Raw genomic sequence first — 13572 nt, 5'->3', positions numbered from 1 at the left:
ACAGTAGTGCAATATAATAAAATGTGCAACGGTCACACTGTTTTGAAAGTATAACCAAAACACTAGAACATTACACATGTAAATAAAGTCGAACATTAGTTATTCCGTATAAATATTCAGTATTGCTTCATGAGCAAAAAATGTGTCTAAATGGCCCTTTTGAGAGGGCACTTTCTGGGTAAATGAAATTCTGGTTACATGCTACCATCAATGATGTAAATGCCGCACAATTCCTGTTTACTTTACATAAACAATGCTTTATAGATAGTTATGCATTGTTTGCAAGATTTTTCATTGCATTGTTCACATGAAGTAAACAACACACAAAAGAATTGTAACGTCTTAAACAAAAATGTATCCTCCCAGAAAAGTCCCATCTCAAAAGGACTATTTAGACAACTTTACAGCTCACATAGCCGAAACAAATATGTTCCAATTCATTATTCACAAGTAAAAGTTATGAATAAAACCTTTAAAAGCCATCAGTACACTTGTCCCATTGTAAGTGCAATACTTGTACACACATTTTCCCTTTGTTTTTACGATCTGAAGGACAAGTCAGAATCATTTGTGCTGTAGTTAACCCAGAACATTCCTTTAAAATGTATTATGACAATTGAAACCAATACAGGAAGTTTTATTTGGGCAGGTGGCCAAACACTGAACACTAAAAAGGTCAAGCAGGTTTGTTGAAAAATTTCCTCTATTCATTTGGAGATACGCACTTAAACTCCAAACGTGCTCGCGTGTCACAGGCGGTTTATGTGAAGGAGGCGTCTACTCTACTCAGCGGTGAACCTGGAACTGATTGTCACCAGATTGAAAATTAGCAGTCTGCGAAGCCTCTTGGCCTACGTGGGGCCTGTGGATTACAAATCAGCTCAAGCAATAATTTTCAATTGTATTGTGCTGTTAGAAGCACTGACCTCTCGGGGCCAAACATTCTCTGACAGGAGCATTGCGAGAATACTGATGGTAATACAGCGCTGCATCTGGAGAGACTGGCGTTCAGTGATCTTCACAGGAAGAGACTGTGACAGAGCACATATTACTATCACACCAATGCAAACAGAATGCAAAAACAATGTTCTGCTTTTTCAATCGAGCGGAGCTGCCACCTTCAGCAAGTAGGGCAATAATAGCTTTAACAAACAACATGGACTCACAGAAAGACATGATATAAAAAATGGTTGTGCATCATTCAGAACTAATTTGCGAATGTCTTTCAAACTCCCATTGATTTCCTGAATTTGAGGCCCAGTTTACACTAGTGCGTTTTGAATTTTAAAATGAAAACGATCCTCGTCTACACTGGCATTTCCATTGCGTTTTCAGAAACGATCTCGGTCTACACTGCACGTCACATGACCGTTCATGCGGCTGCCTCTTGCGCATGTAGACAGCTGCAGTATTATACAAAGCGTTTAATTGCACAACGGCTACTAAAAAAGGACCACAAAGCATGCAGTCTCCATGTTATTGTTTACATGGTCGTCGTGGCTGGTATGTGTTACAGGGCCGTTGAAAGAGACTCCCAAAAGCATAGTAACAATAGCCACCAACGGTATCTACGATCAACTTTGCAGCTGAGAATAGTTTGCAGCTGAGAATAGTCGACATCTGATTGAAAAGAAAGCACTGTACCCTTAGTGGGGTGCATAGACTCGATGGGATTTCCTCTGCCGTCTTTACAGAAGGGAAAACGGCATCAATTTCTTGAAGTGGTGGTGTAATTCAAGTCACAAATGGTGAACTAATGTGAAAATAGCACAAAAGGGAGGTAAGATCATCTTCAAGCAACACGTTACAGAGTAAGGCATGGACCCTGAAGACTGGCACTCCAAACAGTTTCCTGAATTGATTTCACAGTTTATTCCCTCCTCAACCCATGCCTTTAAATATGCTTTCAAACGCAGCATTATGGAGCATTTGCTGGATATTGCCTTTAAATGGTGAATGCCACCAAAGAAACCACGTGTTGCAAATTCAAGATGATTTATTCATCAGTATTGCGTGAACACAGAAGATATTCAGGATGAGGTCACAAAGCAGCCGAATATGGTTGTCTGTCCTGTTTTAGAGAGCTAAATATGGTAACATTGACCAGTATTTTGCGCCATTCAGAACTGAACTGAAGAAGCCTTTGAATTTGAATTGGCGTAGCACACAGGAAGCTGAATTGCAATTCAAACTCAAATTCATAGACAGAACGATAGAACAACAATGGATGGATGGATGGATGGATTATTTTGAGTCCAGTTCAATCATTTCCACAGCGGAGCTTTATCTCTAGCTGCAGAGCGATTTCTGTGATGGCGTATGATTTGACTGACCTTACTTTTATCTTTTACACTCATTTTAAGTCCACGAGCTCTGCACAAGGACACACCTGACTGACTTTGGCCTTTTTTTATTGGAGAGGACGTGAAAAGAGCTGATGGAGAGCGAGCAAAGAAGCGAACGCCTAGTCTAATTTCCCAGAGACGTAGATTTAAACGTGCACCGAGCTGGACACCTCAGTGACCCCCCTCGACAGTTGGATCTGATTATCTTACAGACTCAAAAGCATTTCTGGTATCCTTGTATGAAAGTTCAAAATCCTTCAAGTTAAAATTCAGGAAAGCTTTCAGCTTTTAAACAGTCTTGACATTTCAAACAAACACGTGGATTGGTAACAGACTCCAGGCTGGATGACAGGAAGCCTTAAAGCTCAAGATACCGGATGTATCCAGGGACTTTTAGGGATGCTTTTCCATTTAACCTTGTACTTTGCAGCCAAACCTCAAGGTAGAGGCTGTCCACTCTAAAGAACACTACATTAAATAGAAATGCTGCCCAAGGACTTGGCCCCAGGCCATCTGAACAAATATATATTTTCCCTTTAATTACTTAACCTATGAGGTTAATCTCCAGGGATGTCTTGGAAGGGGGCTTCAGCTGCAATCCATCTGGGTTTACCATCCCAGTCCCGATCATCAAAATCCCCGCCACGAGGCACAGGCACCATGATGCGCCTCTCAGAAATTGGGCCGAGCATTAATGGCAGGCAGAGCGGGGCGACATTTGAATCCTTCCTGTATACGCTTTGGCCTGAGCTCTCATCTCAGCAGGTTCAAGGACCTTGCGCCATGCACAGCTGCCCACTTCAATAAATGCACAATCTGTCAGTGTTTGCTGCTGTTGGGCGCCACCAGTGACTTGCACTTTCCATTAGCGATCATGCTGAAACATGCACGAAGAACAGAGAGCAAGCCAAAAAACACATTTATGCTCACACTGGGTCTCTTTGACTAATAACTGTGCAGTGTTACTTCTTCAGTGTTAACGTGTAAAATTTATACCGGAACAGGTGTGAACATATAAATATAAATACTAAGTGACCGTACAACAAGTCTTATTATGTATTATTATTATTATTATATACCATTTTTGGATGGATGGATGGATGGATGGATGGATGGATGGATGGATGGATGGATGGATGGATGGATGGATGGATGGATGGATGGATGGATGGATGGATGGATGGATGGATGGATGGATGGATGGATGGATGGATGGATGGATGGATGGATGGATGGATGGAGACAGACAGACAGACTAGACTTAACGATAGAGAGAACATTAGACAGAACGATAGACAGACAGAATGATAGAACAATATAACGATAGATAGAGTGATAGAACAATATAACGATAGATAGAGCGATATAACGATAGATAGAGTGATAGAACAATATAACGATAGATAGAGCGATATAACGATAGATAGAGCGATAGATAGATAGATAGATAGATAGATAGACAGACAGACAGACAGACAGACAGACAGACAGACAGACAGACAGACAGACAGACAGACTGATAGAACGATAGATGTACTGACAGACAGACGGATGTTAGACAGAACGATGGAATGATAGAACAATATAACGATAGAGTGATAGAACAATATAACGATAGATAGAGCGATATAACTCGCTTTCGAGTTTACAGTCTATATAATCCATTGAATAAAACTATTGATTTTCATGTTGCAAATAGGATTAATGGCCAATTACACGGTGCAAAGTTTCGGAAGTGACAGTGCAATAGTAACGCATAAAAGCAAAGTAAAGGCAGACTAATAGTTTAATAGAAAAATATTTGTAGCAAAAAATTGTAAATAATCTTAAATGTGTCACTGTACACTCAGTGCTGAGGTGGAGCCGTTGCTTAGCCTACATCTGCACTTTAATAGAGCACCCACAGTGATTTGATTATGATACCTGTAGGCATAATAGGCCAAAGTTAAGATGGCATAAGATGGCCAAATAATTATTATATTTAGAATTAGTATATTATATTTAGTATAGTATTTTGAGCTATATTGTGCTTTGTTTGTGTAATGTCTGCTGGAATGCTAAAATAAATATTTTTAAATTAAGTTTTGTAATTTATTTTTATTTTTAAAAAAACAAGACAAAATAGTAAAAAGCTCATTTTTACTATTTAAATTTATGCAATGCAAAAAAATCGAGCGTTCGGTATTCGGCTTCGGCCCTAGGCCAAGTGTTTTATTATTATTCGACTTCGGCCAAGAATTTTCATTTCGGTGCATCCCTAATAGATAGATAGATAGAAAGACAGTTGAACGATAGAGAGAACGATAGACAGACAGACAGAATGATAGAACGATAGAAGTACAGACAGACATACAGACATTAGACAGAATGACAGAACAATAGAACGATAGATAATGAAATCCAATTATTTACTTATTTAGAGGGCTCTGCAAATTTTTGTATAAATGGTGTGATGCCACGCAATAAAATACACTTTAAAAAGATTACGCTTCATAAAAGATCAGGAAAAGATCTAATTTTGAACACACTGTACATAGGCTATACGAGGAAATGTAGACTTCCTCTAGGATTTATGACGTTTATTGTCAGATTTGCTGAACCAAGATGTTTCAGGGTGTGAAAGCCGTCACATGATTACAGCTAAAGTGTTGTCTAACACAAAGCACCAGCCCATTTTCAGTTTAACACATGACACAGCACTGCAGAGTTTGATCAAAACTGAGCGGCTGTAACAAGCAAAAAGCTCTTGAAGGGGCTGTTTAGCATGTCAGTTGATTTGGAGAGGGCTTCACGTTGGGGATACGAATTACGCCTCTCACAAATACTGAATATTTGTGCACCTGACATCAAGCGCAAAAAGCATGTTTGACAAAGGGAACGCACCACAATAAAATGATTACAACCAAGTCTGTGGAGCCCAACTGCTTTAGAAAGGAAGCCATCTCGTCCTCCTTCAGGACAAGTTTGTGGTGATTGCCACACACTGCGGCGAGATAAAGTTAGAGCTGTAATTATTCCGTTTGCACAGACATGGGCGGACAGGGATCTCAGATTCAGCTTTGTAAAGAAGCCTTTGAGGCTTTGACCTGCCAGTCTCCTCAAATGTATTGGATTCGGCTTTGCTGTGATAGATGGAGCTTGATCTCCACCTACAGGCTGCTGGGAAATCTCTTCAGCACATGATGCGGAGATGGGAGGGGGGCCTGCAATCAATGCGACTAATTCAAGAACTGCAGCAGAGCGAAAATGCCACCAAGAGGAAGGAAAAAAAGCAGCAGCAGGATAATTCCGTTTGAAGGCACTGCAGTTATGTCCATGGAGGAAACAATATATACATACATTAATCGCAGTTTAACGACCTGTGTGCGAGAGACTGCTGGAGCAGCTTGCAGGTCGCAGCTATTGATTGAGGACGATCTATTAATTACTGTAAGATTTCACTGCAGCAGGTGATATTAATGCAAACACCCAAAGCTCAGATGGCTGAGTGTAAATGGCGGTGGGAAAGCAGCGTGCGGCCTCTTTTGCAGAGAACAAAGGCACTTTTCTTGGATGAGCTCTTGAGAGGCGTTGACACCACACTTTTGCAAAAGATTCAAATTTGTTTCTATTCCTCCTCCTGCTTGGCTTGCGTTTCTCTGGATGAGACAGTTGTTCTTCTCCGAGTCCATCCCCACGAGGACAACGGGATGAGCTCGAGAGCAAACGAAACGAAAGACAAACATTTGTCATCAGGAATACAAAAGCAAACAGTAAATCTCCGCTGAACAAACCCCTGCGCCCTCGATGGCTGTAGCATGTTGAATATGGAAAAACATGGAGTCATTCCACGCAAGAAATATCCCATTTGTGTTTACATTTTATGAAGAGCACAAACCCAAAACACAAAAATCACAAACTCAAACATCTGCTCTTGAGCATTTTGCAACCTTAAACATATTAAATCAAAATGTATTACAAATGTATTCTTTTAAAAATACATTGTTTTACCTGATAATGGTAGGTTTTATTTCTATTTTAGTATAAATGCCAGTAAAAATACCCAAAATAAGTATATGCAAAAAAACGCACACACAAAAAAACTTTGCACAATAGATTGAATGGTGATTCCAATAATTTTAGACTACTTAAATGATATAAATATAAAGTAAATATGTTTAAAACATGTATAAATTAAACTAATAATAAAGAAACTTTATTAAAATAATTAAAACTATTACTTTTAATATCACATCATCTATCCATTAATATAATAAACACACATAAAATACATTATTTATACTGTGTGTGTATGTATATACACCAATAAGGCAAAACATTATGAGGTGAAGTGAATAGCACTGATGATCTCTTCATCACAGCACCTGTTAGTGGGTGGGATATATTAGGAAGCAAGTGAACATTTTGTCCCCAAAGTTGATGTGTTAGAAGCAGGAAAAATGGGCAAGTGTAAGAATTTGTGCGAGTTTGACAAGGGACAAATTGTGATGGCTAGACGACTGGGTCAGAGCATCTCCAAAACTGCAGCTCTTGTGGGGGGTTCCCGGTCTGCAGTGGTCAGTATCTATCAAAAGTGGTCCAAGGAAGGAACAGTGGTGAACCGGCGACAGGGTCACGGGCAGCTGAGGCTCATTGATGCACATGGGAAGCAAAGGCCGGCCTGTGTGGTCTGATCAAACAGACGAGCTACTGTAGCTCAAATTGCTCAAGAAGTTAATGCTGGTTCTGACAGAAAAGTGTCAAAATACACAGTGCTTTGCAGCTTGTTGCATATGGGGCTGCATAGCCACAGACCAGTCAGGGTGCCGAAAGCACCAACAGTGGGCATGTGAGCATCAGAACTGGACCACGGAGCAATGGAAGAAGGTCGCCTGGTCTTATGGATCGTGTTTTCACGTGGATGAATCACGTGAAGAATCACGCTGATGGCCGGGTGCATGTGCATCACTTACCTGGGGAATACATGGCACCAGGATGCACTATGAGTAGAAGGCAATTCGGTGAAGGCAATGTGATGCTTTGAGCAATGTTCTGCTGGGAAAACGTGGGTCCTACCATCCATGTGGATGTTACTTTGACATGTACCACCTACCTAAGCATTGTTGCAGACCATGTACAGCCTTTCATGGAAACGGTATTTCCTGGTGGCTGTGGCCTCTTTCAGCAGAATAATGCGTCCAGCCACAAAGCAAAAATGTTTCTGGAATTGAGGAGCACAACAACGAGTTTGAGGTGTTGACTTGGCCTCCAAATTCCCAGATCTCAATCCAATCGAGCATCTGTGGGATGTGCTGAACAAACAAGTCAGATCCATGGAGGGCCCACCTCGCAACTTACAGGACTTAAAGGATCTGCTGCTAACATCTTGGTGCTAGATACCACAGCACACCTTCAGGGATCTAGTGGAGTCCATGCCTCAACGGGTCAGGGCTGTTTTGGCAGTAAAAGGGGGAACAACACAATATTAGCAAGGTGGTCATAATGTTATACCTGATCGGTGTGTGTGTGTTTATACATATATATATATATATATATATATATATATACATATATATATATATATATATATATATATATATATATATATATATATATATATATATATATATATATACACACACACTCACCTAAAGGATTATTAGGAACACCTGTTCAATTTCTCATTAATGCAATTATCTAATCAACCAATCACATGGCAGTTAATTCAATGCATTTAGGGGTGTGGTCCTGGTCAAGACAATCTCCTGAACTCAGAATGGGAAAGAAAGGTGATTTAAGCAATTTTGAGCGTGGTATGGTTGTTGGTGCCAGACGGGCCGGTCTGAGTATTTCACAATCTGCTCAGTTACCGGGATTTTCACGCACAACCATTTCTAGGGTTTATAAAGAATGGTGTGAAAAGGGAAAAACATCCAGTATGCGGCAGTCCTGTGGGCGAAAATGCCTTGTTGATGCTAGAGGTCAGAGGAGAATGGGCCGACTTATTCAAGCTGATAGAAGAGCAACTTTGACTGAAATAACCACTTGTTACAACCGAGGTATGCAGCAAAGCATTTGTGAAGCCACAACACGCACAACCTTGAGGCGGATGGGCTACAACAGCAGAAGACCCCACCGGGTACCACTCATCTCCACTACAAATAGGAAAAAGAGGCTAAAATTTGCACGAGCTCATCAAAATTGGACAGTTGAAGACAGGAAAAATGTTGCCTGGTCTGATGAGTCTCGATTTCTGTTGAGACATTCAGATGGTAGAGTCAGAATTTGGCGCAAACAGAATGAGAACATGGATCCATCATGCCTTGTTACCGCTGTGCAGGCTGCTGGTGTAATGATGTGGGGGATGTTTTCTTGGCACACTTTAGGCCCCTTCGTGCCAATTGGGCATCGTTTAAATGCCACGGCCTACCTGAGCATTGTTTCTGACCATGTCCATCCCTTTATGACCACCATGTACCCATTCTCTGATGGCTACTTCCAGCAGGATAATGCACCATGTCACAAAGTTCGAATCATTTCAAATTGGTTTCTTGAACATGACAATGAGTTCACTGTACTAAAATGGCCCCCACAGTCACCAGATCTCAACCCAATAGAGCATCTTTGGGATGTGGTGGAACGGGAGCTTCGTGCTCTGGATGTGCATCCCACAAATCTCCATCAACTGCAAGATGCTATCCTATCAATATGGGCCAACATTTCTAAAGAATACTTTCAGCACCTTGTTTAATCAATGCCACATAGAATTAAGGCAGTTCTGAAGGTGAAAGGGGGTCAAACACAGTATTAGTATGGTGTTCCTAATAATCCTTTAGGTAAGTGTGTATGTGTATATATATATATATATATATATATATAAGACTATGTTTTCAGTGGAGTTAGGGTTAGTTACTTTAAAAATTACCTTCTCAACACCAGTCTTTTGAATGACTCAGACGTAATACAGCACTCAAACAACCCCTTCCACACACAGGTCCTCAAAGCCAACGTATTTGCCCCATAACCATTTTTCTAGTGAACAGATCATCCTGCAGCCGAGGCTGTGTTTGTCATAATCACACACGCCATCAGACAGCCACCTCTGTGAAACTCAAAGTCACCGGTATCTCATTTTTTTAACTCTCTATTCCACCTCCATGCATGATGCCTGCACAGAGTACCACAGAGCACACAAGGATAACTTGAACAGAGGGGTTTTCTTTTAAAATGACATTTTCTATCAAAAGTACAAATAAAGCATTATCGTCTCTTTGAGGATAGTCAGCATGGTACAACCCCTGATCTTCCAGAAAACCCAGAAATTAAGCAATCAAACCAAACCCTTTGTGGATGTCCCAGCAAAGGAAGAAGAGATGCATCATGGGAAACAAAGCATGAGGAGGACATCATAAAAACGTCGTGGGTTTAAAAGGACAGTCTGAACAGGTGTTCTGTGGAATTTGTTTAAATAAAACGTAGTTTATCGACTTTCATTTTGGAATTCATATTCTCAATATCTATTTTATTAGTTTCATTATTAAAGTTAACCCTTTTTACGGGATAGTTCACCCAAAAATGAAAATGATCCCATGATTTTCTCACCCTCAAGCCATCCTAGGTGTATATGACATTCTTCTTTCAGACGAATAAAATCGGAGTTATATTAAAAATGTCCTGGATCTTCCAAGCTTTATAATGGCAGTGACTGTTGGGTCATTTTTGAAGAGCAGTTATAGCCGTTATATGACGGATAAATGCACTTTTATGGACTTCAAAAATGACCACTGCCATTATAAAGCTTTATAAAGGACATTTTTAATATAACTCCAATTTTATTCGTCTGAAAGAAGAATGTCATATACACCCAGTAAATCATGGGATAATTTTCATTTTTGGGTGAACTACCCCTTTAACCCACAATGTACCACTGACAGGCAATTATTTATTTATCTTCATAAACTAGACATATAACTTTATACTGTTTGAAAGCTGAAAACTCCAAGATTAAACCTCTGAAGTCTGTTTTTAAATCAATGCAAAATAGCAAAACGAATATGGTAAAAAAAATTACGTATTGTAATGTAAACCTATTGTAATGTTTCAGCTCCTCTATTTGCTAACAGATAATTTGAAGCCGCTAAACTAGAACGGTTTTAGTCCAAGGATCCAGGTCCTTGGTCTCATTGTGCACTATTCATCAGTAAATTTTTCTAAAGGGAACTGTTGTTTTCACAATCCTAATGGCGTTCTTCAAAATGTAATAACTTTCTTTGAATCTGGTATAACATTTCTGTTCTGCTGACATAACCAAGGCTGTGCTGATTAAATAGTGACTTTCTTCCTTTTCTGGAACACAAAACAACATATTTTGAAAAAAGTTTCAACTGCTTTTGTGCATAAAATGGGAATAAAAACAACTTCACTGACTAAAAAACAGAAACATTTTTCAAAATGTCTTCTTTTGTATTCCGCACAGGAAATAAAGTCATTGGTTTGGAACGACATGACTAAAAATGATAGAACTATCGCTTTTAGATTTTTGAATTTTATTAAAAATATGTGAGCTGAACTTGCCTGGGAGTTGCTATGCGGTTTATGTTCTTAGCTCATTGATAGGGTGTTCTGGGTGGTTGTGATTGCTTATTGGTTTAGGTCAAAATCATCAAACCCCTAAACATAAGCATGAGCAATAGCAGTGTAGATATTTGCCCTAAAGGGATACTCACCCTCTAGTCATCTTAGGTGTATATGACATTCTTCTTTCAGACGAATAAAATCGGAGTTATATTAAAAAATGTCATGACTCTTCCAAGCTTTATAATGGCAGCTTCTGTTTTAAAGTCCATAAAAGTGCATCTGTCCATCATAAAAGTGCTCCACGCGGCTCCGGGGGCTTAATAAAGGCCTTCTGAAGCAAAGTGATACGTTTGAGTAAGAAAAATATCCATATTTAAAACTTTACAAACTGTAATCTCTTACTTTCGCCAACTGTCGTACGTGCGTTCACGAGAGACTGGCATTCGTCACTGGTACTTACGCCAGTCTCTTGTGAACATGTGAACGACAGTTAGAGGAAGTTAGAGATTATAGTTAGTAAAGTTTTAAATATGGATATTTTCCTTACACAAACACATCAACTTCGCTTCAGAAGGCCTTTATTAACCCCCCAGAGCTGTGTGGAGCACTTTTATGATGGATAGAAGCACTTTTATAGACTTCAAAACAGAAACAGCCATTCCCTTCCATTATAAAACTTGGAAGAGCCAGGACAATTTTTTTTGTATTGTATTCGCCTGAAAGAAGAATTTCATATACACCTAGGATAACTTGAGGGTGAGTAAATCATGGGCTAATTTAAATTTTTGGGTGAACTATCCCTGTAATAAGTACAATTAATAATATAAAACTTTACTTTTCATGATCCAATCAAATCCCAAATGATGTTTCACACTGAATATTCAGTTTCACTCTGAAATGCATTGCGAATGCCTCGCGTCATCTACAAAAACAGAATACAGCATATTTTCCCCGCATTCCCTGTTCTGTCACAAATCACTCCAAAAGTTTTCTTGTCAAAGTATATCTAATAAACCTATCTAATCAATTTTGAGATTTTTTGTTTCGTTCTTGGAGAACACAGGCCGACAGCTGGACAGGGGATTTGCGGCGCGTCTACCTGCACTGTCATCGTTAATCTTCTGATGCTTTTCTGACGATGGAAGTGAGGGTTTTTGATTGGCTGGTTTGGTATTGGCTGACAGCTTGTCTCTAGCGCATTTGGCACTGCTCAACAGACGCCGTGCCGCTCTACTACTGACGGCCTGTTCTGCGCAGCATCTGTTTGCAAATTCAAATGATAATCAAGCAACTGTGCCATAACTCAATTTTATGTTACCTTGTCCCAGCTTCCAGTATTCCGAAAAGATATTATTTAAAGTGGAAGCAATGGAGAACTCCATTAAAGTGTGCATGCATGTCACTGAGATATATTTAATGCTACGAAGTCATAAAGAGAGGATGCGGTTCCAGAAAAAGACGTGTTCGACCGCCTTCATGAGTCCTTCCGACCTTGTTCACGGAAAAGGTCACTGACTAATGCGTTTTTTTACCCTCGCAGACAAGAGATTTATTCAGCTGAAAACTGCACTCACTTTAGCGTGATTTGACCAAGACGGTTTCGAACAAATAAAACCATCCAGCGACTTAACTGTCAGCTTTTGTAGGCTGATGTCAGATCACGAGCGGCCCATAATTTATAACCCAAGTCAATGGACATTAACAATGGGCTGCAGACTGGACTGTGCCGGCTTTCACAATGAAACCCAAACAATAAGGGCAGCAGATGATGAAGGAACATGAACAGTACATTTTCTAAAATGCAAGGTAAGGACATTTAATTTACTGCACCAGGGTGAGTGTCATGTACTACTTACTGTAGTAGCCGTACAAAACGCTGTCTTCAATCTGCTGTCTTGTCTCATTGTTTGCCGCCCATTCCTAGAATTACAAAAAACTATGTCAGAAAAATATGAAATACACTGGCAAACATTCAAACACACCAAGATAGATCTAATTCTGGAGCCCTAAGATGCTATAGGGCTGTCAATTGATTACATTTTTTTATACAAATTTGCTGATTCATAAAATTGTGCTGTCAAATCGATTATTCGCATCCAAAATAAGTTTGTGTACGAAATATGTGTGTGTGTACTGTCTACGATTATTATGTATATATAAATACACACTCATTCATGTATATATTTAAGAAATATTTGCATGTATATACTGTATATACATTTATATTATTTATATTATTTATAAATATAAATATTTTATATATAAATATATTAATATAAATAAATATATAAAAATATACATATTTGTATCAAATATATACATACGTACGTGTGTGTGTGTATTTATAATTATATAATAATTATACACAGTACACACACATATATTATGTAAACACAAACTTTAATTTTGGATGCAATTAATCGCGATTAATCGATTTGAAAGCATTACAATTAATATAATTTCTCAGAATATGCTCAAAATTAAGAATAAACATATCCATATCATCAAATATTAATTATTAGGAAGAAGAAGAGTGCCTTGGTTTTTCCTTTTTTCCACATTCATTAATTATTAGGGGTCAGGTGACATGATTAATTGCATAATTTTTTTTATATTGTTTTAAAGTAATAATACTTCAGGGTATAAGTTCATGTTAAATCCACAGCCCTAC

General features: G+C 39.0%; 1 protein-coding gene across 1 annotated transcript in view; it reads right to left on the bottom strand.

The window, feature by feature from the left end:
* The window catches only part of lmbrd1 (LMBR1 domain containing 1), a 144138-nt gene that overhangs the window by 110233 nt on the left and 20333 nt on the right, over positions 1-13572 (bottom strand). Inside the window, exon 3 of the mRNA XM_079843086.1 lies at positions 12758-12821. Within this exon, the coding sequence (XP_079699212.1) occupies positions 12758-12821 (64 nt within the window). The remainder of the gene's footprint in view (positions 1-12757; positions 12822-13572) is intronic.

The sequence above is a fragment of the Gobio gobio genome (assembly GCF_949357685.1).
Source record: "Gobio gobio genome assembly, chromosome: 18".
Classification (NCBI taxonomy): Eukaryota; Metazoa; Chordata; class Actinopteri; order Cypriniformes; family Gobionidae; genus Gobio; species Gobio gobio.
This window is presented reverse-complemented; position numbering and strand designations above follow the sequence as displayed.